General features: G+C 41.3%; 1 protein-coding gene across 2 annotated transcripts in view; it reads left to right on the forward strand.

Annotated features, from left to right (window-relative positions):
- The window catches only part of SHROOM4 (shroom family member 4), a 213974-nt gene extending 189522 nt beyond the window's left edge, over positions 1 to 24452 (forward strand). The window contains exons 6-10 of one of the 2 annotated variants that reach the window (XM_006753495.1): positions 11686 to 12501; positions 15903 to 16421; positions 16930 to 17110; positions 22674 to 22943; positions 23942 to 24452. In XM_006753495.1, the coding sequence (XP_006753558.1) occupies positions 11686 to 12501; positions 15903 to 16421; positions 16930 to 17110; positions 22674 to 22943; positions 23942 to 24211 (2056 nt within the window). In that variant the 3' untranslated portion in view covers positions 24212 to 24452. The remainder of the gene's footprint in view (positions 1 to 11685; positions 12502 to 15902; positions 16422 to 16929; positions 17111 to 22673; positions 22944 to 23941) is intronic. The other variant, XM_006753496.1, reaches the window with a different exon arrangement.
- Positions 24453 to 26332: the final 1880 nt, after the last annotated feature.

The raw sequence follows: 26332 nt of genomic DNA on the forward strand, positions 1-26332 counted from the left end.
TCTAAAAAATACGGGACCCTACTTTGCTGACCATAAATAACTGAGTTTTAAATTTTTTGCCTCGTAGGCTCCACGAGCATATAAAATCCCAATAAATGCACGTATTTCCGGTAATGTTGTTGTCCAATCGTTCCTCAAAATTCGGCGGCCTTCTTCTTCTGTGCACTTTTTTAAAAATTTCCCCCCCAAGCAGTCAAAATGACTGCTTTCAGGCAATATAGGTATAACACACACACACACACACACACACACACACACATATATATATTATATACCGGATGAAGGAGGGGAGGTAACTACAATTATTAATAAACGCATTTATATGTTGTATAAAAAGTCACAAAATTCTAAGAAATTCTGTCATATACATCATTGTTTTTCTAATTGAAATTAAAAAGCAGTCAAAATGACTTCCTTGGGCAATCTAGTGTTAAAGAAAAGCAAATTAAAACAGCTTCAAGGTATCACAACCTGCTTATTAAATTATAAACAATTAATAAATAGAAATAAATGATAAATAGAAATTACAAAGCCCTTTATTGGCAAGATGTGAGAAAACAGTATATGGTTCTGGGAGTAGTATAGATTAGTTAAGTTTCCTAGAGGGCAATCTAGAAATATGTGACAAGAGTTACAAAACTGCTCATACTCTTTGACCCAGCATACCCCCAAGGAAGTAACCCAAAAAGGAAAAGTAATTTTTTTAAAGATTATAATAAATTATAATAAATGTATTATAGTAGTGCTAATTATAATCATGGAAAAGATTGACCTATTTAATATATCATCATGGTGGACTAGGAAATAGCCATTAACAGTGGCAAGTATACAAATACTGGGTCATGTACAAAAATGGGTATTTGTAATCTCATTAACCAAAAAAGGCTAAATCCTAAATCACATGTTGAATCTGATACTAGCCTTACACAAAGAAAATTAGAAAGGCATCTAGTAAAATGTAAATAGCTGGATTTGAATGCACATGGTGTTCTCTGGATACATGTCAAGTTGCTGGAATTTATAATAAAAAAAGAAAATCAGAGGAAGAGGCAACCTACAATGATTTGATTTAGTCCTGGGAAGTTCAACATCAAGGGCTTTGGAAAAATCCCCATACCGATAACGGTGTTATTTACTATACATGCTTGACCTCACTGTTAGCTAGAATTTGGGTTGCTAGAATTCTCCATCAACCAGTACTTTTGCTTATCTAAATCTGTGAAAACCTTGACATTTCTAAGGGAGTATATCATCAGATCTTTGTGAGTGAATCTCCAAATTTGTCATCACCACTACAACATAGAACCCAGTAACCACTACCACCGCCAATAAACATTGTCTGGCTCAGACACATCACTTTCTTAAGACCTTTCCATTGCTTTTCACTTCCATCACCAGCAATAGTTTGCATTTCAGTGTCATTATTAACAAAGAAGCACATTTTCTCTTTACCATGGTTACTTCACATATCTACTTTGACAACAAATAGAGACCCATCAAGACACATTGAAATGGGACTGCTAAGCAGTTAACTAGGCTTCCTCCTTTGCTAGGTGACTTGCCCTACAAACCAGTATGTGATGCTTTGCAAAGTCAAATTCATACCCTTTGCATGTTGGGCAATTACTACATTTCATGGATCTTTAAGGTTACTCCAAAAACATTAAAACCTCAAATGTTTAACATATGCCTGCCAAAGCACTACTCTATAATAATAATTGGCATTCATAATTAATAATGGCCAGGATGCCTTATAAACCATCTGAGATAGAATTATGTTCTTTATAATGTTTGTATTAAGTCCATTTCATTATATTCTTGATCTTTGAAATTCAGTACATTAATGCTTTATATACAAGAGGATTCAAACAGAAAAAACTTGCAAAACTTGCTCTCCCCCTAGCACCACCCCGTCCCCCTGTACCAGGCCTGTCTATTGTTTAACCATGGTGGGGCACCAAATTTCTTTAAATAGTATCAGGATTCCCAGAGCTTTTTGGAACTTCAGTAGGCCCATTATTTTATTTTGTAAATCTTTATCCCACTTGTCCTGCCGGGGTCCAACCCCAGCAGGTCCAGGGGTCCCCAAAGGTGTAGACAGAGTCAGCGAAGAAGGAATGACATGGAGACAGCGTTCAGTTGATCAGCAGCCTAGGCAGGATCTCTAGCCAAGTTCTAGTCAGGATCTCCAGCGAAGTTCTGGTTAGGAACTCCAGCAAGGTTCTGTGGCCATATTCTCTTGCTAGTTTCTCCAGCCAGGTTCTCCAGGTCCTCCAGCCAAGTTCTGTAGCCATGTTCTGGTTAGGGCGTTTCTTATCTCCATTCCAGGGAGTAAAGATTATGTAGCTTAAGCATGATTGTTCGTAGTTAAAGTGATTAATTACCTGCCTGGCAGTTAAGAGGTTTTATTCCCTCCCTAACTTCAGGGGAAAATCCCTACCTGGGGAAACAACCTTTCTCGGAGAGGTGACCTTGGACCAGCTCCCGGCATTGTCCCATGTTTTTAAATGACTTTATACCTCTTAAGTTACCCTGGTGAGTTGGCAACCTGATAGATAATGACTGATTACAGCAGTGGATCTCAAAGTGTGATCCTGGACCCACAATTCCATCATCACCTGGGAAATTGTTAGAAATAAAAATTCTCCACTTCATCTCACACCTGCTAAATAAAAAATTTGCGGGGTTGGACCCAGCAACCTGTGTTTTAATAAGCCCTCCAGGTGATTCTAAAGCATGCTTAAGTTTCAGAACCATTGGATATTAGAGAAAAGAGGTTTAATAATCATGGCCAGCCTGATACTCAGCTAAATTGTTCTTGTGGATATCAAACCTTCTTGGCCCCTTGGCAATGTGTTATGTTCTCCTAAGATGTCTTCTATTAAATCTCTTAAGAAGGTTATGAGAACACTGGAGAGGCAGCATTCATGCTGGCCAAAGAGTGGGCATTGGAGTCTGATGGACCTTAGTTGTAACTTCTCCTGGCCACTTACTCTTTGTTTTCCCTCAGTTATTTAACCTTTCTGAGCCTCATTTCTTACACGAAAAAGAGAATACCTAAATCAGAAGATTGTCTCAAAGGTTGAATGAGGTTAAGTCTGTCAAGTGTGCAGCCCTGCATCTTACATATGACAGACTTACAGTAAACAGGAATTATTATTATCATCCCTTATCACCATGGGTATGACACTACGTAACGTCCAGGGACTAATGGGAAGACCTTCTTGGAAATTCCAAGTTGAGGTCATTGGGGAGAGGAAGCTAAGCTTCTCCCAGGACAGCACATATAAAACAAGGACTTATCTGATCTCTTCAGAGGACACTGCATCAGCCTCCTAGGTGCGATTGAAGCCTCACGGGGATCCTTGCTACTTGCATTTCTTTCTTTTGCCAGACTAATTGTTCCTTACTTGAAGTTCTATGAAGCTATTGGCAGAGAAGGGTGGTAACAACAAACTCTGAGCCCTTGCTCCCTCCCCATACAGCCTCCTTGTGTCTTACTTCCTGGATCTTGCAAATATTTCCTTCAGCAATAACCCAAGAGTGGCTGTTTCTCTTGGAGCAGTCTTATCTTTTGGCTGCTGAGGAAAGGGAAAGGGGAGAGGGGCTGGACCTGTGCACTCTTACTGCTGAGATCCTGGAATGCCCAGCTATTGTGGGGAATTTAAAAAGAACATTTCCAAATAAGAAACTTCAAAAAAAAAAAAAACTAAGGAGGAGCTTTTTCAGTATTTGCAAATATTGGTTTTCATTTTCAATTAGTATTAGGCAAAAAAAAAAAAATAACAGAAGGGGAAAATCTGTTCATCAGAAGATAGGTAACCTGTGCGAAGAAGAAAAGAGAAGAACAGCCCAGGACTTGGCAGACAATTTATTTTTGTTTTTGCGATGTAGTCTCCTTGCTGGTGTCAACACCATACTGAGCCTTCATGCTTTCTCCCCTTTCTTCAGCAAGGAACTAAAGTCTTCATGGACACTTGGGGATGAATGTAGTGCAAGTACTCTTTGCCCCTCCCCAGGAGTCCTTGCTTTAACGAGATTGCCCCGTGGAGGAAAATAAGGCAAGTGTCAGTCTGGGCACTACTGCTTCTTATTAGTTGGGAAAATGATATATCCTTTCTAAGCTTCAGGATCCTCTTCTACAAACTGGCAATAATGGAACCTATTGCAAGGAGTTGCTGTAAAGATTAATAGAAATGCATACATGGAAGTGCCTAAAATAGTGCCTAACACATAGTAAGAAGTAAGAAACTATAGTTCTTTTCCCTTAATAAAGCTCCTTGTCCTCCACATCAGGGAAGAATCCTCCACTTGGTCCCAAAATGGAGTTGTAGATTTCTGTGTACATAGGAGCCTTGAGCCCTTTGAAAATAGTACCTCTCTGCCCTGGCTGGTTTGGCTCAGTGGATAGAGTGCCGGCCTCTCGACTGAGGGGTCCTGGGTTCGAGTCCAGTCAAGGGCATGTACCTTGGTTGTGGGCACATCCCCAGTGGGGGGGGGGTGCAGGGGGCAGCTGATCGGTGTTTCTCTCTCATCGATGTTTCTAACTCTCTATCCCTCTCCCTTCCTCTCTGTAAAAAATCAATAAAATACATTAAAAAAAGAAAATAGTACCTCTGGGGGCCAATATCGTCAGCTTGAGCCTGACACACTTCAATAGAAGCCTTCTGTTCACTAGTTTGCTTCAGCTATTAGTGCCAGGAAGGCAAGGGCTATGTTGGTTTTGTTCCCCTTGCACAGTATAATATTCAATGAGAGCTTGGAATGACTTGTATACACATTGGCTCAGCTGACCATACTGAAGGCTGTTCTTCCCCTTTCTGGTGTCCTGTGTACTCTGTTCCACTGATATAAGTGACTCTGCAAGGCTCAGGCTGGCCCTAAATAAGTTGTGTAAATGGTAGGGCAGTGCTTTTAAAATCAGAATTGATTTTAACTTCCAGATTGCCTTGCTAGAGCCCAGTGCCTCCAGATAGGGCCACAGTACCATGAATTGGTGCACCAAATGTTCCTAGAAGCATGCTCTTTTCTTCTGGCTGATTCTGTAGTTGGCTACCCAGGGGTAAATTCTGTAAGACTGAGAGTGATTAGTACCTAAATAAGACGACTTAGAATACATAGTCCTTTTGAGCTTATCTCTCTTCTTAAACTTGTCTTTTATTATCTTTCCTTTTTAATAGATGGGATGAGTGAGTAAATGAGACCAGTATTAAAATCCTTGGTTAGCTAGGGCTTCCTGGCTAGGCAGTCATGTGGCTGAGATGAGACCCAAGGTTTTCTGATCTTTTGGCTATTAAACAGGTCTGAACATTAACCATAGGGGGTACAGTCCAGCTCCCTTGATGGGAACAAGGAATAAGGCTAAAGCATACAGCAGTGAAGGTTGTACACTGAACAACTTGTACAACCATATGCAGTGCCCTGAGTAAGGGACTTCACTCTAACAATAAACATAGTCCTTTCACTTATTAATCACCTTTCAGGTATACAGCATCATTGCTAGGCCCTTTTTATTTTATTTTTAAAATTGAATTTATTGGGGGTGACATTTATACTAATAAAAGTGTAATATGCTAATTAGACTAGACATCTTCTGGACGTCCTTCCAGACAAAGCCACAGTGGTGGGGGCTGAGGCAGAGGTGGTTAGGGGTCATCAGGCAGGCAAGCAAGTGTTTAGGAGCAATCAGGTAGGCAGGCAGAGGCGGTTAGAGGCAATCAGGCCAGCGGGGGAGCAGTTAGGGGACGATCAGTCTGGCAGGCAGAGGCAGTTAGGGGTGATCAGGCAAGCAGGCAAGCAGGCGAGCAGTTAGGAGCCAGTGGTCCCGGATTGTAAGAGGGATGTCTGACTGCTGGTTTAGACCCAACCACCTCTGCCTGCTGGCTATTGGGCCTGTGGGATTGGGCCTAAACCAGCAGTTGGACATCCCCTGAGGGGTCTTGAATTGGAGAGTGTGCAGGCTGGGCTGAGGGACAACCCCCATGCACAAATTTCGTGCACCGGGCCTCTAGTTGGTTAATGAAATCATATAGGTTTCAGATGTATAATTCTATAATACATCATCTGTATGCTGTATTGTGTGTTTACCATACAAAGTTGTCTCCTTCCATCACCATTTATACCCCCTATACCCTCTTCTTTCTCCCCCACTGTTCTTTCCCTTTAGTAATCACTATACGGTTGTTTGTGTCTATGAGGCTTTTTTTTTTTTTCTTAATCCCCTTACCCTCTGACAGCCATCATTCTGTTTTCTTTTGCTAGGTCCTTTTTATATAGTTTATCCTCCCTCACAACAGCTTTGTAAGATAGATATTTTATTAAAACTGAGGTAAATTAAATACTTTGCTCAAGGTTGTACAGCTTTAGGGTTATAGAGCCAGATTTTAAAATTTTCCCGGAATTTAGACTCAAGCCTTTCTGACAATGTGTTCTTTCCGTTCTGCTCTATTGCTTTTCTTGTACCCTGGCTAGTAAGAGAAAAGAGTGGTAAATTTGATTACTATCACGAACCTGGGTTCTTCTTGACACAACTGCAGGACATTGGCCCAAATGAAGCCTTTGGAGATGTTGTTGTCACTGCATGAATTTTATCAGATCAAGATTGGAGATTAAGGTGGGGAAGGGGGAGAAAGACAGGGATAGAAGGTGGGAATGTGTGTGTGAGGGGTGGAAGACAGGCTGTATAGACTGGAAACCAATCTAATTGGAACAAATAAATCTGCCCTCAAACCTCCATCCCTAAACCACAACACTCATACATCCTTTTTAACCCTGGCCTTTTCTTTCTATATAGTATGGTCCCTGAGCCACTTGTATTAGAATCCCTTGGGCCAATTGTTAAAAATACAGATTCCTGAACCCCCACCAGAGGTTCTAAGTTCCACTTTCAGGGACTGAGGCTCATGAATTTGTATTTTAAACAACTTCTCCAAGTAATTCACAGTAGAAGCTACTTTAATTAAGAATGGCTGTCCTGCCCTGGCTGGTTTGGCTCAGTGGATAGAGCATTGGCCTGCGGACCGAAGGGTCCCAGGTTCGATTTAGGTCAAGGGCATGTACCTTGGTTATGGGCACATCCCCAGTAGGGGGTTTGCGGAAGGCAGCTGATCAATGTTTCTCACTCATCAATGTTTCTAACTCTCTATTCCCCTCCTTTCCTCTCTGTAAAAAAATCAATAAAATATACTTAAAAAAAAAGAATGGCTGTCCCAAACCAGTGGTTTCCAGCTTTTTGGATCATGCACCCTTCTCAGAAAGAATTTTTTAAGAATGTTCCTTTAGTATATGCTGGTAGTTGATTAATAAATTCCTTATATGTACTGATGTCCTAATATTTGTGTTCTTAAATGCAAAAATATACATTAATATTCTTATATGAGAATGGTCTCTAGTTTTCCTTTATGTATCTTCTAGTTTTGGGGTTTTGGTATTGACACTGTGCAAGATTCTTTTCTTATCCCTCTATTCTCTAGATTCCAGAGTCTATGAAACATAAATAGCATTGGGGTTGTCTGTTTCTTGAAGGTTAGAATTAACACAAGACCATGTGAGTGTGCTTTTTATTTTTGGTCAAATTTATCAATGTTTTTCTATAGTAACTGGTGGGTTTAGGTATTCTCATTCTTCTCATTTTGTGCACTTGGGTTTTTAAATTAGATTTGCAAGTGGCTTATCTGTCTTATTTTAATTTTCTTTTAAAGAATTAGCTTTTAGCTTTAATTATTTGTACTATCATTTATTTTCTAGTATATTGATTGGTACCATTAGTTTTCTTTCTGCTTTCCTTAGGTCTATTTTTATGGTGGTTTTCTTAACTTCTTTTGCTGAATGCTTAATTCAGTTATTTTAATTTATTATTATGTATTGCTATAAGTATTTAAGGCTACAATTTCTCCTGCCTGCCTGATTGCCCCTGACCACTCTGCATGCCTGCCTGATCAACCCTAACCACTCTGTCTGCCTGCCTGGTTGCCCCTAACCACCTCTTCCTGCCTAATCGCCCCTACCACTCACCTGCCTGCCTGATCATCCCTAACCGCCTCTGCCTGCCTACCTGATTGCCCCTAACCACTCGCCTGCCTTCCTGATCGCCCCTAACCACCTCTGCCTCAGCCCCCTGCTGTGGCGACTTCATCCAGAAGGTCATCTGGAATGAAATCCAGAAGGTTGTTTGGTTGTCCGGTCTAATTAGCATATTATGCTTTCATTATTAAGATTTAGAATGTTGCTGTATTGTGATTAGATACTGTACTCTGTACTACTTCCACTTTTTAGCTTAAGATATTGTCAATTTAAAAAATGTTCAATGGGCCCTTAAAAAATTAGTCTGTTTTTAGTGTACAAATAAATTTAGATTTTTCCATTATCTTAGTTGTTGATTGTCATATCTGTCATCAGCTGAGTGTCATATTTTGTTTCTGCTTGTTTCTACCTTTATATTTCCTATAGATTTTGTTTAGAAATTTTTATTTTTTAGTTACAGATGGCATACAATATTATATTAGTTTCAGGTGTACAACATAGTGTTTAGAAACTTATATCACTTATGAAGTGATCACCCAGAAAAGTCTAGTACCCTCCTGGTACCATACATAGTTATTATAATATTATTGACTAATATTCCCTATACTGTACTTTACATCCCCTTGACTTGCTTTAGAAATTTTTTTTTTTACTGTAGAAATAAAAAAACTATTTAAATGAAATAAATTCAAATTTTTTTTGTGCTTTAGAAATTTTGATGCTCTGTTATTTGGTACATAAAGATTTGGAGTAGTTAGCTATTCATCATGTGTTCTAATCATTAATATTATAGTGCCCCTCTTTGCCTTGTTAGTTGATTTTTGCCTTTACTTCAACTTTTTAATATATTAGTATCATGGCCCTTGTTTTTTCCCATTTTGGCATTAATTCATGTATTAAACAAATATTTATTGAATGCCTATTGTGTGCCAGGCACTAGATATCAGATAAAGGAGACATACAAGATCCTTGTCAATGTGGATCTTACATTATAGTTAGAGGGTGGCACAAAATAAATAAGTAAAAATAGGTATGTGACATACCAGGTGGTGATGTATTCTCTGAGAAAGGACAAAATAAAAAAAGTAAGGCTAAGTCATTTTAGATAAGTGTTCAGGATAGTCCTCTCTGCCTGATGGCATTTGTCATCTTTTTACTTTCCATTCACCACCTTGGTTTTTTTGTTTGTTTCATGAGGGGAAAATGCCAGGTGGAACAGTTTGCACACAAGGGATTCTTTTAATCTAAAGGAGATCTAGGTAATAAAAAATGAAGAAAAAATAAAGGAGCTCTAGGTGGGCTAAGGCCTAAATGAGAAGAGAATAGGGAATGTGTGGATATGAATTTCTGATCCATATGAGTGATGAACTAGCCAGGATGGGGACTGGAGATGAGGGGACTGAAGGATATTTTGCTTTCCATTCTACCTGAGCTTGCCTACCATTATGAATATTATTAAAGAAATATTCTTGGTCTTCATTATGAGTATTGAAGGATATTCTGTCTGATGATTTTATTGAACTGCTGGAATTCCTGTCACTGGGCAATACTTAGAATGATGCAGATTACTTACAGGCTACAGCAGAAAACCAGATCTTTTGGTTTAGCAGATTTAACCCTTTATACTATAGAGCTAAATAGATGTCCTCTGACTTTGGTGACTTATTATATAGAAGTTTGACTTACAGGGCTCAGAGCTGGCAAGTGCAGTGGTGGTGGTGGGAGCCTCTCTCACCTTTGTGGCAGCGCTAAGGATGTCCGACTGCAGGGAGCGGGCCTAAGCTGTCAGTTGGACATCCCCTCAGGGCTCCCGGACTATAAGAGGGTGCAGGCCGGGCTGAGGGAGCCCCCGACCTCGGAGTGCATGAATTTTGTGCACTGGGCTTCTAGTATTTAAATAAACCTGAACTCATTTACCTTGGATATTTTTCCTATTGCTTATAATGTGAGCAATCTCATTTTTCTTCACAATAGTCTTTTTAATTTTGATACTACATACATAGGCATATAACATATATTAAAATTCTGTACATATATACCTGTAATTCTTGAATCTGGAACTTATTTTGATATATAATACATGGTATAGCTCCAAATAATACTGCTCTGCAGTTATCTCAAGAAAGATTTATTAAATGATCTTTAACTCATTGTTATGGAAGGTCAATTATATATGATATTTTGGACTTTCCAGTCTGTTCCTCTAATCAGTAACACACTGTTTTCACTATAATGTCTTTATAATATGCTTAATCCCTTACTCACCCCCCCCATTTTTTTTCTATAGCAAATACTCTTTAATATGATATCCTGCTTTATTTTACAAGCTATTAATAACTCTATTGTTAAAAATTCCTATTGAGAATTCTGACTGGGATTGCATTAGAGGAGATATTTTAAATACAAAATAGCAGATATTTGTAAATGTCATGCTTTATGTTTTTTCTTACAAGTATAATAACATGGACAGAAAGTATACATGTCAAATTCATGATATAGCTTGCATCTAGAGAGGCAATAGGTGAATGAAAATGGGGAGTAAGACAAGGGTATTTTTTCTTATTCTTTTTTTTTGTTTGTTAATCTGCACCATATTTTCTCATTGATTTTTAGAGTGGAAGGGAAGGGGAGAGACAGAGAGAGAGAAGCATCAATGTGAGAGTGACACATTGATTGGTTGACTCCCACACATGCCCTGGCCTGGGGCCAGGGATCGAGCCTGCAACTGAGGTACATGCCCTTGACCCTTCAGTCTGCGGGCTGATGCTCTATCCACTGAGCAAAACTGGCTAAGGTTTTTCTGATTTCTTAAAAATAAATTCATGAAGCATCCATGAATGGCACAATATTAAGATGTGTTTATTCTGAGCAGTAGGTGGGAACATGAATATTTATTTTAGCAATCTCTGTATGTTTGTAAATATTTGAATTTTTCATAATTAAAAACAAAACAAACAAGAGCAGCAGATGAAGGAAGATAACCAGACTTATAAGCCAAAGGATATAGTACATTCAATCCGAGTGCTACAAACAGACTGAGGTGGTGTGTGTATTCAGTCTTTGGAGATAGATTGTTCAGGTTCAAACTCTAGCTCTGCCACTTACTAGCTGTATGGCCCCAAGCAAGTTACTTCTCCTGCCCATGCCTCAGTTTCCCCAACTATAAAATCAGGACAATAATAACTTCCTATAGTTATTATGAGGATTAAATATGTTAAGACATGGAAAACACTTAAAGCAGTGCTTGGTATTTAGTACATACACAGTGTTAGCTATCCATAATATATATTATTATAATTATCACATTTATTACATTGATTACATTGTTTTGTGGCCATTTTAAATTTTACATAAATGATGTCATGAAAAATATGGGATCAACCGAACTGATGTGGCTCAGTGGTTTAGCGTCAACCCATGAACCAAGAGGTCCCTGGTTTGATTCCCCGTCAGGGCACATGCCTGGGTTTTGGGCTCAATTCCCAGTAGGAGATGTGCAGGAGGCAGCTGATCAATGTTTCTCTCTCATTGATATTTCCATCTCTCTATCCCTCTCCCTTCCTCGCTCTCTAAATAAAGAACTCAATAAAAACATATTTTTTTAAAATATGGCATCATCTGCAACCTGTTTGTTTTACACAATCCCCATCTGCTCTTTTGCAGGGAAATGGCTCATTCCAAGGCTGACTTTTCATGGGCAACCCCCTTCCATCCTTGCCTTGAGAACCCAGCATTGGACTTATCAAGCTACCGAGCAATCTCTTCTCTTGACCTCCTTGGAGATTTCAAGCACTCCTCGAAAAAAACAGAGGAAACTTCAGTTTATGAGGAGGAGAGCTCCATGGCCTCCATGCCCCACCCACTGCGCAGCCGTGCCTTCTCAGAGAGCCATATCAGCTTGGATCCCCAGAGCTCCCGGGCCTGGGGGCAGCCTAGGAGGGAGCTCTTTACCAAAGTTGATGAAACCCAGCTAGATCCTTTGGGAACCAGGAAGAAGGCCTTTCCTCCTCCCCGTCCTCCTCCTCCCAACTGGGAGAAGTATAGGCTCTTCCGTGCAGCCCAGCAGCAGCAACAGCAGCAGAAGCAGCAACAGCAGCAGCAAGAGGAAGAGGAGGAGGAGGAGGAGGAAGATGAAGAGGAGGAGGGGGTAGAAGAGGAGGAAGAAGAGGGGGAGAGAGGAGAGGAGGAGGAGTTGCCACCCCAGTATTTCAGTTCAGAAACCAGTGGTTCCTGTGCTCTCAATACTGAGGAAGTCCTGGAGCAGCCACAAACCCTGGGCTTTGGTCACCTGGAGGTCTCAAGGCAGGGTACACAAAGCCTCCCAGCAGAGCAAGAGTCTTTTACTCTCCATTCCAGTGATTACCTGCCTCCAATAAGGGGCCACTTGGGATCTCAACCTGAGAAGGCTCAGCCCCCTTGCTATTATGGCATTGGTGGGCTTTGGAGGACATCGGAGCAGGAGACCACTGATCCCTCCAAGTAAGTGCTTATGAAAGATATTAGGTCCCCGAAGAGACAGGCAGCATGAGTTTGAATTCCACCTCCACCATGTACCAGTTGCATGACCTTGGACTGTTCCCAGCCTCAGTTTCTCACTGGAAAATAGGCTTGATGATACCTATTCCATATGGTTGTTATGAATGTGAAGTTAATTTATCACGTAGTAGGTGCTCAGCAAATTGTAGTTGTTCATGTTCTTATCCCTAAATACCACTATCAAAATACATTTATTATTTCCCATTTTGTCTTTAAGGTATGCATTAGTTTCTGGCCCCTGAGACAGAAGGCATTAAACCCTTATTACCTGTACAAGGCTTTTCCTAGAAGCCTGGCTCCTGCCCTCTTCTACCTTGTCTTATGCTTGCTTTTCAGAACAAGAGGCCAGGTTGAAACCTGATTTGCCTTTGTTCTATGACCTACCTGGGCTTCTAAGCTCTTCCTAACATCCCAACATCAAAGGTGTTACTTGGGTTGCGTGCTTTATGCCCTGATCATTCTTTACAATAGCTAAGAACATTTTTTCCTCTTCCACTTTCACCTCTCTTTTTGCATTTTCTTCATCGAGTAATACGTGTTGTTGACAGGATGAGCTGCCTGGGCAGGAAGACAGGATGAGCTTCCTGGCCGCTGGACTGCCAGTGTCTGTTCCCTTCACTGTGCCAATGCTCATATGCATGCACTACAGTGTGTGGTTTTCCCCTTTGCTCCAAAGCAAAAGAGCTTTGGCTTTTAGCTCTGCCAGGCTTCCCACAGAGAGCTCAGCCCACTCTCTTCTGGGAGTGAAGATGGGGGGCAGGTGTCTTTCCTCTAAGTGCTTTATTAAATCCCTTTACAGAAGGAACCTGCCTGAGCCTTGTTACTATTAGAAGTATCTTATTATCATGTCTTTTACTGACAGGCAGATCCATTACTTGGCTATCTGGAGCTAATCAAGGTTTTCTAGCCCGAAGTGCCACAAGCATAGCACTTATAGGGCCTGGCTCCCAGACACTGAGCGAATCTCTTATTAGATCCCTAGTGGCTGTTTCTCAAGCTGTCCATCTAGCTGGGGAGCATTCTTATTATAATCGGAAAACATTTTGTGGAAAATGACTGTGATTGTTACCTATCAAAGTGAAGAGAAGGTGACCTACCACTTAATATTCACAAGAAAGAATAAATAAATGAACAAATGAACATTTTCTATGTGCCAGACATTGCTAGTCATTTTATATTCATCATTTCACTTAAACCTCCCAACAGCCCTAAGCACCATTATTATTCCCATTTGACAGATGAGAAAACTAAAGCTGAGCAAAATAAAGGACTAAATAAGTCAGAATTGTGCAGCAAAAATTCAAAACCAGATTTGTCTGCCTCCCAAATCCATGCTTATTTCGCTATTCTGGTCTCAGATAGATTTTGTTCTTTTGGTAGACCAGGCCTTTACGAGGCCCTCCTGTCTTCTGTAGGGCAGTGTGTACCGGAGGTAGTAGTTACAGTACCTCTGTCAGTCTGCTAGTTCTTCTTCGTTTATGTACTTCCATTCACGTTGGCACCTTGGACAGAAAGAAGGAAATGGCTATTATTAGAGATTTTTGTAACATGTTCCAGAGATCTTTTTATTTTTTTATTTATTTTTTAATATATTTTATTGATTTTTTACAGAGAGGAAGGGAGAGAGATAGAGAGTCAGAAACATCGATGAGAGAGAAACATCGACCAGCTGCCTCCTGCACATCTCCTACTGGAGATGTGCCCGCAACCCGGGTACATGCCCTTGACCGGAATCGAACCCGGGACCTTTCAGTCCGCAGGCCGACGCTCTATCCACTGAGCCAAACCGGTTTTGGCGAGATCTTTTTAAATGACTATGGGATGCAAGGGAAAGCATCTGTTTGCATACAACCCTGGCTTGTGGCTACAGAAAGCCAATTATAGATGCTTCTTTGAGTGATAGCAATTAAAGGAACAGCATCATTCCCAACATAGCTAATAATTTTTGCTTGCTTACCATCATGTGCCAAGCATTGTTTTAAAAACTTTCATGTATTGATTGATTTAATCTTCACAACACACCTATAGTAATTACCATTATTCTCCTGCATTTTTTAGATGAGAAAAGTGAGGCACAGAGAGATAAAATAACTTGCAGAATATCACAGGTAGTCAGAACCCAAGTAGTCTGATTTACTGTGACTATTACATCATCCCAAGATCTGTAGACTGATCAAGAAGAACCTATTCCAGATTATCAGACTACACAGGATTCTAACCAGAAGGAAATGACTTTAAAATTTATTTTTATTTTTTCCAGTTTTATTGACATATAGCCACATCCTTAAAAAAAAAATATTCCGTACTTTCTTGCAGCACTTTCTGACTCATAACACTCATATATGCCCTAAATATTTTTTGGACATAGGAATTCGCTATCTTGTACTTTTATATGCCCTTCAGAATGTTCTCTTTTCTATGCTAACAGAGATATTGTTCAGTCAGAAAATTTTTTACATGCAGGGTTTTATATGCTGTCAAGTTGTCCCCTTGGAAGTATAACATAGTGGCTAAAAGCACAGATTCTGGCTCTGGTCACAGAGTGGCTCAGTTGGTTGAGCATTGTCCCATGCACCAAAAAGTCACTGGTTGGATTCCTGGTCAAGGCACATACCCAGGTTGTGGGTTCAATCCCCACAACCGATAGATGTCACATCGATGATTTTTTCCTCTCTCTCCCTCTAAAAAATTAATAAAAATATATTCTTTATTTTAAAAAGTACAGATTCTGGAGTTAAATCACCTAGGTATAAATCACGGGTCTTTCATTTACTGTCTGGTGACCTTGGGGAAGTTACTTTACTTTTCAATACCTCATGTTCCTTATCTGTAAAATGGTTGTCATGAGGATTGAATTTTATATCTGTATCTACACCCCTCTCCTCATACACAGGCATCTTAGGACAGTTTCTGGGACATAGTAAGCCCTGTGTGATGTTAGCGAGTAGTGTTCCTTTATCAGTGTTATTAGCTTAAAAACCTACATGTAAATGAATACCTAGGATGAGGAATGTTGGCATGCTCAAATTTCTTTTGTGTGATGAATTAGGAGACAGCATAACATGAATCAGTAAAAAGCTGTGGAGCATTTTAACCATTATTTTTGACCTTTATTTAAGAGCTGCAAATAGCTGCAAAAATGACTAATGAGTTTTTCCTATTTTTCCTTTCAAATAGGTAGAGGTTAGCAGAGAGGCAGTGACACATACAGGTGGAGGGTGGGGGCGGCTGGTAGGCAACAAGAATATAGAGGGGGTGAGCCTCTCCCTTGCATAAATCATGGGTGGAATTATTTGCTCATCTGTCCCTGAAGCCCAACTTTTTTTTTTCTTTCCTAATGCCAGACCAGAATCGTTGATGGCAGAAGACTCCAAACCCAAGCCAGCATGGAGCCAGAGCTACTTGTTTCCTGAAGAGCAGTTGTCCTTCATGGGCTGGCGCTCCGAGAAGCAGCACCTCAGTCCCTTGGGCTTCAGTGAACTCAAGAAAACAGGGTCTGCTGCTACACTTGTCAAGCCCCTGGGTGCCACTGGTTCCATTTTCCCCCCATATTATTCTGCAACTATGGAGGAGGCTGGGGCCATTGGGGATACATCAGAAGTGGAGAGATGCTATTCCTTCTCAGGCAGAAGGCCTGCTCTACAGCAGGCAGTCTCAGAAGAGCTCATGAGAGATGTGGTGGGCCGTGACAAGTCCCTGGCAGGGGTGCTAACCCCAGCCTCCAACATGGTGACCACTGCTGAGGTCATGGGTGACCTCTTTGCTGTGGGAGATCTGCAGTGGAGGGGCCATCTCAAGCAGAAGTTGTACCACCAGGAAAGAAGAAATTATCGGAATGTACAGGAAAGCCACAGGGTGCCTTTGTAAGCAAGCAGACTAGATAGAGCTGGGGGTGGGCGATGTCTAGGTTGGGTAGGAGGGATTCCAACAGGCTTAGAAGACAAATAGCTAAGGTCTCAGATACATCCCTACCACCTATACCGTCCCATGGGGTTCATATACTGGGGACATGAACCAAGGGGAATCATTGATGATAAGCCCAGAACTTTAAGGGCCTGTCAGTTTTTCTGGATTTTGCTGAGTTGTCAATGACCAAACCAAATTATCTCTAAAGAAGTCCCTGTAGCTTCAGAAGTCAGGGACAAGGAAATAGCCTTTTGAGTTCTTAAAATTGGCCTTGACTTGAATTCTAGAGGGCCTTTATGTGGTCTGTTTATATTTGAATAGTGCCACCTGGTCTATTATTTTTCTTATTTTACAACTCCTTGGCAAAGCAGGATCCCACTGTATTACAAATATGGAAACTAAGAAGCAGAAAGGTCAGCAGTCTCTCAACAGAGGTGTTCAAATGGTCACCCTTTGTTCCCACAGGCAAGAATTTCAGCGCTTCTCTCCTCCTCAAGGGGCCCCAGGGATTTCTACCTCTTACTCAGCTTATTACAATATTTCTGTGGCCAAGGCAGAGCTGTTGAACAAGTTGAAAGACCAACCCGAAATGGCAGAGATTGGCCTAGGAGAGGAGGAAGTAGACCATGAACTGGCTCAAAAAAAGGTGAATTTTTTTTTATATACCTTAGAAATTTTAGCTTGAGTAAGTCTAGAGGGTGCCCTGCCCTCTAAGTTCTTTATACATCTTGGTACATTCCTATATTTTCAGTTTGAAAATCAAATAGCCTCTCTGGGTTTCTCACAAATGCAACTCCAGTCTCTGATCTGGTCAATAATAGTAATTATGGTAGTAGTAATCATAGTCATCACTGCAGTATCTAATCCTTAAAACAATTCTACAGGATAGACATTACTATCCCCTTTTTGCCAACTGAGAGGACTAAGTTGCCCAGGGTTATAGACTAGGTGGTAGATTCAGGACTGTCTTTCTATTGGGCTGTCCCTCTGAAATAAGCCAGCCTTGTTTGTTTTTCTTTTTGGTTAATCCTCACCTGAGGAAATTTTTTCCCATTGTTTTTTCAGAGAGAATGTAAGGGAGGAGGAGGAGAAGGAGGAGGAGGAGGAGTAGTGATTTTTAGACACATCTCTTCCCAGGCACCTGCTGGACTTGTTATTCCCAACCAGGGGAAAAGATGTCTTCTCCCTGGTCAGTAAGAAAAAAGACATCTTTCGTCAATCTTTCACTGCTAAAGAACAGCTTCTTAGTGTCCTTTCAAAATGTTATTTGAGACCCAAATGATCTTGTTGCCATCACATGAGTCACATCTAAGAGGGGCGTGGAGAAAGAGAGGAGAGAGACATATCAATTAGTTGCCTTCTATACACACCCCAACTAGGGCCAGGGAAGGAACATGTAACCCAGGTACATGCCCTTGACCTGGAATCAAACCTGTGACCCTTCGGTATTCGGGCTGACACTACCACTGAGCAACATCGACCAGGGCAAGCCAGCCTTGTTAAGTAACACACTGCCCAGGACACATCAGAGTTTTAGCCAGTGAACTCTAACCAATGGTAATCATTGATTGTATTACCTGTGTAACTTTCTGGGAGAGAGAACAGACTAACTAACAATGAAAAGGAGAAATTATAAGCTGGTAAACTTTAGTGTTTATTTGCAAAAAGAGGCAGTAATCTCTTTAAAATGTTAAAAATAGATAAATGGAAATGCTGTTGCTATTGCAAAGCCTCCCCTTTTTTCCTCTAAGTACCACTAGTCTGGTTGTCTAATCAAATTCCTGGAATCACTTTGCCCTCTCTGCACTTACCCATTTTATTTCATAAACAACTGGGTTTCCATGCCAACCTGAAAGGCCCAATTTACCACTTCGTGGACATCTGAACTCAATGTAAATTAGTCATCTGCCCATGTTTCTCATTCAGGATATGACCTGTAGGAAAGCTCAAGGCTATTTACAGAAGTCCCCCCCCACCACTTTCCAATCTGAAACAAAATGTCAGAGAAGGATTAGAAGCATGATGGTATCAAAGATTTCTTGATCAGATACCTGTTTCCTTGGATTCTATGTTTCCTGATCATGGCAGGCTTCTCCTGCCTTACTTAGGACCTTTTTATTAGGAGCAAACCTAATAATAGTCTGACCAGAAGAAGAGAGAAATGATCAGAAATGGTGAAGTATAGAAATAGTGATTTGAAGTGAATGTTGGGGGACTGGAACATTTTTTTGTCTCTGAGGAAAATGGTGAGAAATGATACTGATTTGTAATATCCCAGAAAAGCAGCTCAGCTCTAGCTAGGTCTGTGATGACTCCACAACTCTATCTACTACACTTTCCCCAGGGTTGAAGTTCAGGTTGCAAAGCCGAAATGCCAAGAAAGAAAGGGCTGTCTCCACTTTCATTCTGGCAGACCTATGGAACCTAAGAGCTGGGATGGGTAGTTGATTTTCCAGTTTGATCATTTGGCCCCCAGCCCTCCTTTATCTTTGGCATTGAGTTTTATTTTGAGGAAAAGAAGATAAGAAATACCTGGGAACCTCTTGGCATCTAATTGTGTTGCCTCATTTATATCATTGATCCCTCATTCCCAGTGGATTTTGGAATTTTTCCTAAATGTAAACCTATTATACTTCAGACTAAGATCACGGTGATCTCCTGAATATTGACCAGTTCTGAAATATGACAATAGTCTCTGAACCCATAGCAGGGTCTCTTGGTCTTGGTCACCTTGGATATCTCTAAATAAAGTACTAGAAAAGAACACAATCTAGAAAACTATTCCTGGGAAGGAATAATAAAACAAACATCAAAGCATACTTCTTATATACAAGATACTGTTCTAAGCACATAACATGTACAAACTCATTTAATTATCATAATAGCATTATGAGATAAGTATTACTGTTACCCTATTTTCAGATGGGAAAATTGAGGTGCAGAGTGATTGAGTTATTTGCTCAAAGTCACTCTACTACTTAGTGGCAGAACTGGGGTTCAAACTCAGATAGCAGTAGTAGTAATACCCAGGTAATCCTATATAATAAAAGCCTAATATGCTAAATGTCCAATCCACCAGTCAGCCATTCAACCAATCAAAGCATAATATGCTAATGATATGCTAAGGCCACTCAACTGCTTGCTATGACATGCACTGACCACCAGGGGGCAGATGCTCCTACCTGTAAGTTAGCTTGCTGCTGGGGTCCAGCTGATCAGTACTGAGCAAGACCGGCTGGACACACCCTTGGAGCCATCCCGCAGTCCCTCCCTGGCTGGCCAACCTCTGGCATCTCTCCCTAGCCCTGACTGTGCACCAATGGGGTCCCTGGGCCTGTGCCTCTTGCAATCCCAGACCTCTTGGGGGATGTTGGAGAGCCAGTTTTGGCCTGATTCCACAGGGGGAGCGCCACTCAGCCAGAAGCCAGGCTCACAACTGGTGAGCTCAGCGGCGGTGGTGGGAGCCTCTCCTGCCTCTGCGGCAGCGCTAAGGATGTCCGACTGCTGCCGTCATTCAGACATCCCCCAAGGGCTCCTGGACTTCGCAAGGGCACAGGCCAGACTTAGGGACCCCCCGCCCGTGTACAAATTTTGTGCACCGGGCCTCTAGTAATATAATAACAACAATAGCAGCAGCAGCAGCAGCATTAGTGAACATGTATTTAGTGCTTAATGTTCCTGGCAAATTACTAAGTATTTTACCTCTATGATATCACTTAACCCTCACAAGAATAGGAAGTAGGAAGAGGGGAGGCACTTCTCCAATTTACAGATGAGAAAACAGAAGTCTCAGTGGGACTGGATATCTCACTCAAGGTCACACAGTTTTGAGGAGGTAGAATTGGAACCCAGGCATCTCTGACTCCACAACTCCACTCTACCACACCACTTTCCTGTAAGTGCAGTCCCAGAACTGACTATAGGAGAGACAAATTAGAAGATACAGGCAGTGCTTCCCTCAAGAAACTTACAATCAATGGTAGGAGAGGAATCAGGTGTACACACAGGAAACAGAAAGTGAACAACTTCAAATTACACAATAGGCTTCTAATTCTAATAATAATGCTCCAATCTGGAGAGTTCAGAAAAGAAAAAGATTATTAAGAGAAGACTTATGGGGACAGGGGTTTTCAGCAGGGAGGATAGGGACAAAGCTGGGCTCTGAAGAAGGAATGGGACTGGCCAAAGTGAAGGAAGAGATAAAGAACAGGTAGAACTGCCTAAGCAGATCAGGAACATAAGAATTAGTGTTGTGAACACAGAGGAGGGTGAGGAGCTAATCCTGAAAGGTTCTGAAGAGTGGAATTAGAATGATAGAGTGGGGACAAACTGAATAATAAATAATAATAATAATAATAATAGCACCCAGCTTTTACTGAGCATTCAGTCTGTGCTAAACCCTTAGCATTCATTATCTCATTGAATCCTTATTACAATTCAATGAAGTAGGTACTGCAGTTGTCCCCATTCTTCAGATAAAGAAAATAAAACTTCATAAAGAAATTCACCTAAGGTCACACAGCTAGGAAGTGGCAGAATTATAAGGCAAACGTAGTTATTGCAACTCCAGAACTCAGACTCTTATTGAAAAGGCCTGAAAAGCTAAGCTGAGGGGGTAAAAATCTAGCACAATGCCATGAACATCAGAGGTACTTAAATGGATAGAAGGAAACTGAATAAAGAAATAGGCCAATACTTGATGACAATGCTTTTTTAACCCATGTTCTCATAAGCATTCCAATTTCTGTTTATTAAATAGTATTTATTTATTATTTAATTTATTGGGGTGACGTTAGTCAATAAAATTATATAGGTTTTCAGGTGTGTAATTCATCATCTCTATATTGTATGGTGTGTTCACCACCCAACGTCAAGTCTCCTTCTGTCACTATTTATCCCCCTTTACCTTCTTATACCTCCTCCAACCCCTTTCCCTCAAGTAATCATCATACTATTGTCTGTGTCTGAGATTGTTTTGCTTAATCCCAGAAGTGGGATTGCTGGTTCCAAAAGCAGTTCCATTTTTTATTTTCTGAGGTCACTCTATGCTGTTTTCCACAGTGGCTGCACCAGTCTGCATTTTCACCAACAGTGCATGAGGGTTTCCTTTTCTCTACATCCTCCCCAACACTTGTTTGTTGATTTATTGATGATTGCCAATCTGACAGGTGTGAGGTGGTATCTCATTTTGGTTTTAATTTGCATTTCTCTGATGATTGGCAATGTTGAGTATCTTTTCATATGTCTATTGGCCATTTGTATGTCCTCTTTGGAGAAGTGTCTGTTCAATTCCTTTGTGCATTTTTTAAATGATTGTCTGGTGTTTTTTAAAAATATATTTTTATCAATTTAAAAGAGGAAGGGAGAGGGAGAGAGATCCATGATGAGGAAGAATCATTGATTGGCTGCACTGTACACTGGGCATCGAGCCTGCAACCCGGGCATGTGCCCTGATTGGGAGTCAAACCATGACCTGTTTCATAGGTCACTCGCTACTCGACCACTAGGCTGGATTGTCTGTTTTTTTTTGTTTGTTTGTTTGTTTGTTTGTTTTTTTGGTGTTGAATTGTCTGAGTTCTTTATAAATTTTGGATATTAACCTCTTATCAGATGTATTGGCGAATATGTTCTTTCATTCAGTGGGTTGTCTTTGTTTTTTTGATGGTTTCCTTTGTTGTGCAAAACATTTTTAGTTTGATATAGTCCCATTTGTTTATTTTTTCTTTTTTTATCCATTGTCCAGAGAGATATATAAGAAAAAATATTGCTACAAGAAATGTGTGAGATTTTACTGCTCACACATTTTCTCTAGTATTTTTCTCTAGTATTTTTATGGTTTTGAGTGTTAAATTTTAGTCTTTAATCCATTTTGAATTTATTCTTGTGTATGGTATAAGAAGGTAGTCTAGTTTCATTTTTTTCAGCAAGTATTTATGAAGTTACATTTGGTATTAGCCCATGGGTATCACTTGTCTAATGCCAAGACATTTCATAGTGACAGATTCCTCCCATATTCTAAGAGATGGGAAAGAAGACTGTCCTGAAAACAGAAATTGCTCATGTGACTTGCTCAGGTTTCTTTTGTTTCCAGTGACTAGGGTAGAGCCCACCATCTGTTACTTGGATCCAAAAACATATGTTATAAGAATTTATCAGTTTCTGTTAGTCCCCATCCTCATCCTTTGCTTTCTTCTCTTTGTTTCTCCTAGATACAGCTTATTGAAAGCATTGGCAGAAAACTTTCTGTCCTACGGGAGGCCCAGCGAGGATTGCTGGAGGATATCAATGCCAATTCTGCCCTTGGGGAAGAGGTGGAGGCCAACCTAAAAGCTGTCTGCAAGTCCAATGAGTTTGAAAAATACCGTTTGTTTATTGGGGACCTGGATAAAGTGGTCAACCTGTTGCTGTCACTCTCTGGACGGCTGGCCCGGGTAGAAAATGCTCTCAATAGCATTGATTCAGAAGCTGACCAGGAGAAGGTAGAGTTGGAGTCTCTTGGGTGTAGATGGAGGGAAATACCATATGTGTCTTCTTGGGGCTTTCTCTTTCAAGTTTGGGTAGTCTAGGATGCAGTAGAGCATAGTGTTATGAGTGTGAGCACTGGCTTTTAAGTGTCTTGAAATTCTGGCTCTATCCCTAATTAGCTGTGTAACTGTAGGCAACTTACTTAACCTCACTCTGTCTCAATCTCTTAAAAATGGGGTGAACACACTCCCTACCACATAAGCTTTGAAAATTAAATTAGATAATTCATGTTAATGTCTTAAAACAGGGCCTGGAACAGGGTAAACACTGGATCAATGCTGTTAGTAGTAATAGTAGCAGCAGCAATTTCCCTTTCTCTCTCTCTCTCTCTCTCTCTCTCTCTCTCTCTCTCTCTCTCTCTCTCTCTCTCTCTCTCTCCCTCTCTCTCTCTCTTAGAGAGCAAGGTCTCACCAAGTAGTTGAGATTGGGAGGCTGTCAGTTCCATAGGGTGGGTCAATCTGCATATATTCATGAGCCCAAACTGCACTGCCTTTCCCTATGCAATTGGTGTTAGATAAAAATTTGATTTTACAATAAGAGGCACATAGGCATGTGCCTACACACATGGTGCAGATATACACCCATGCAGAGACAGATACCATTTTAAAAGCGTTCTCACAGTGATGGTTGTTCACCAGATTGAAGGGGCCTGAGCTAGCTTTGTCAGAGCCTTCCCTCACCCCTACCTCAGTGATGGTCCACTAATTAAAGACAGCTTAGAGGTGGAAAAGGGAATTGCATATCCCCCTGGCCAGAATCACTTTTGTGTATATTCTCCCCCTGCTATAGGAAAGAAAAGCTTTTGCATGAAGGTGGACTTCAGGGCAGGAAATCTATGATTGATTAGTTAGCAGAATGCATAGTTGCTTTGTGGCAGCATGCCGGTGGAGCAATGGGTTAGGCTGATGACTGGTAATTGAAATGACCCTTAATTGGTCTTCTATTTCTCCAGTTGGTGCTGATAGAGAAGAAGCAGCAGCTGACAGGGCAGTTGGCAGATGCCAAGGAGCTGAAGGAGCACATGGACCGGAGGGAGAAGTTGGTGTTTGGCATGGTCTCCCGCTACCTGCCTCAGGACCAGCTCCAAGATTATCAGCACTTTGTGAAGATGAAATCAGCTCTCATCATTGAACAGCGAGAGCTAGAAGAGAAGATCAAGCTTGGGGAAGAGCAGCTCAAATGTCTCAGGGAGAGCCTACTCCTGGGGCCTAGCAATTTCTAATTCTACCAGCAGACTGTCAACATCATCACTGCCCAGCCACAATGGGAAGTGCTTTCAATCTTTGTTAGCAGTTTGTTAGCAAATAGATAGCAGTTAGTTAGCAGTTTGTTCCATATCCTCTACCCTGGATGTCTCTCACTGCCCCTTACCAAGCAGTGCACCCACCCGGAGACTCTGGGGAGACCCCAAACTTCTACCCTAGGAAGTAGAAGCAAGAAGTAGAAACTGTAATAGAGTGTGATCATACAACCACACTCTTACCCACAGTTTGCACAGCAAGCACTTAGCACACACAGAACCAACAAAGTGCCTTCATTCTTCTTTGTACTCGGATATCAGAGACATCATGCACTCACCACCCACTCACACCATAATCAGCCTTTCAAGGCTCAGAGAGAAACTGCGATGCAGCTCCACTCTGCCCCAAGGCTCACGGCCCAGTCATTCCCCACAGAAATTTGACTGTCTTGAGGGCATTAACCTACTGGAATTTCAGGGCTTTACTCAAGCTTTGCAGTGGGAAGCAAAGAAGGATGAATTTTACTTAACAGAATGTGAGCAAAAGATTTGGGATCCCCAGATGCCCTGCTGGGTAGAGCTAGGCTTAATGAAATTGGTCCCATCCCCACCTTCCCCAGCATCTGCATAAAGGGGAAGAGGCCCACTGTCAGCCCTGGCTAGTGTGGCTCTCCTCCTGTCCTAAGACTTTGGACCTACCACTTCCTGTTTCATCTTGCCTTTGTATTGCTGGGGTTACAGGTGGCTACCTTAAGGGCTTCACACTATGGGCCATGAATAGCTCTGCTAAAGCTGACTTCTGCATACATGTTTCATTACTGGGGGGGAAGGGGTTCTTATTGTTATATTTTAAATGTCCTTTTGACTTTATTTATTTTTATTGTTTTTTCTTCCTTTTTTTTAACTAATAAGGTGAGAAGAGGGGAGTTAGGGAAAAGTTAGTCCAGAAGGAAAGCATTTTCTGTAGATCAGCCTGAATTCACCATGGCTAGGTAACCAGGTGTCAAGGCTTTGAATTATTACCACCATAGCTGACAAGTGTCTAAGAAAGTTCTCACCTTGAATTCAGAGTTTCCCCACTATGACCTGGTCCTATACTTCCATTGAAGTATGGATAACCATGAGCTTAGCATTCACCAACAGGGTCCAATTTTTTCTTACTTATTTTTCCTTGAAACCAAAGAAATCTGAAACTGACCAAGGTCCACCTATTTCTCCAAGTCTTCAAGCTAAGGAAAGGGGAGAGATAAGCTCAGGAGTAACTCCTCTACTGAATTGCTTTCTCAGCTTGTGGCCTGGCTCAGGGAACCAAAATCTGTGGTAGCAGAAAGCTCCAGTCAGGGCCAGCCCCCAGTACAAATCATGAACCAGCCAGGATCTGAGGCAGACAAACAACTGATGCTGCTGCTGTTGCCTAGTTCCTGGCACTGGTAGCCAGTTTCTGTCCTGGGAAAGCCTTCAGGCGAAGGCAGGAAGGTAGCTGTGGCCAAATTGTCCTGTTATACAGCTTAGTTCCCTATTCCTTACTAACTGGCCCATGCTTTGTATTGCCCAGCCCTGCCCAGCATCCCTGACATCTGTTCTAGTCATTTCTGAATTCCTCACCATCTTTGGAGGTTAACTGTAGCAGCAGGGGTGCCTCAATTGACCAAAAGAATTTGCCAAGGAATTTTGCTGCTGCTACAAATACTGGTTCCTAACTTCCGTTTCCTCCTCATTGTATTTGGAAACAATGGAAGAATCTTGGCCAGCAGAGTGTCCTGATGGGGGGAGGGGGATGAGTATGCTCTTAGTATACTGCTGCTGTCAGAACTACTGTTAAAATGTCAACCTGCCATTCACCCCATAAGTGGAGAAATCTACTTTATTCAGGAAGGCTGATGGCTTGTGAAGGGCTAGGCTTACCCAAGCCAAGGTTGAGGAAGGTGGAGGAGTGCTTTTAATATAGGCTGTGGCTGCCATGTTTTTAAAAACACAGGCTCTAAAATAAACAATGAGCAAGATTGAGATGAGGCCAATGTAGTCCATCATTATAAGAGGGAAGGAGGGAGGGAGGGAGGGAGGGAGGGAGGGAGAGAAAGAAGGAGGGAGGGAGAGAGGAAG

This window comes from Myotis davidii, unplaced genomic scaffold (genome assembly GCF_000327345.1).
Source record: "Myotis davidii unplaced genomic scaffold, ASM32734v1 scaffold1292, whole genome shotgun sequence".
NCBI classification, from domain to species: domain Eukaryota; kingdom Metazoa; phylum Chordata; class Mammalia; order Chiroptera; family Vespertilionidae; genus Myotis; species Myotis davidii.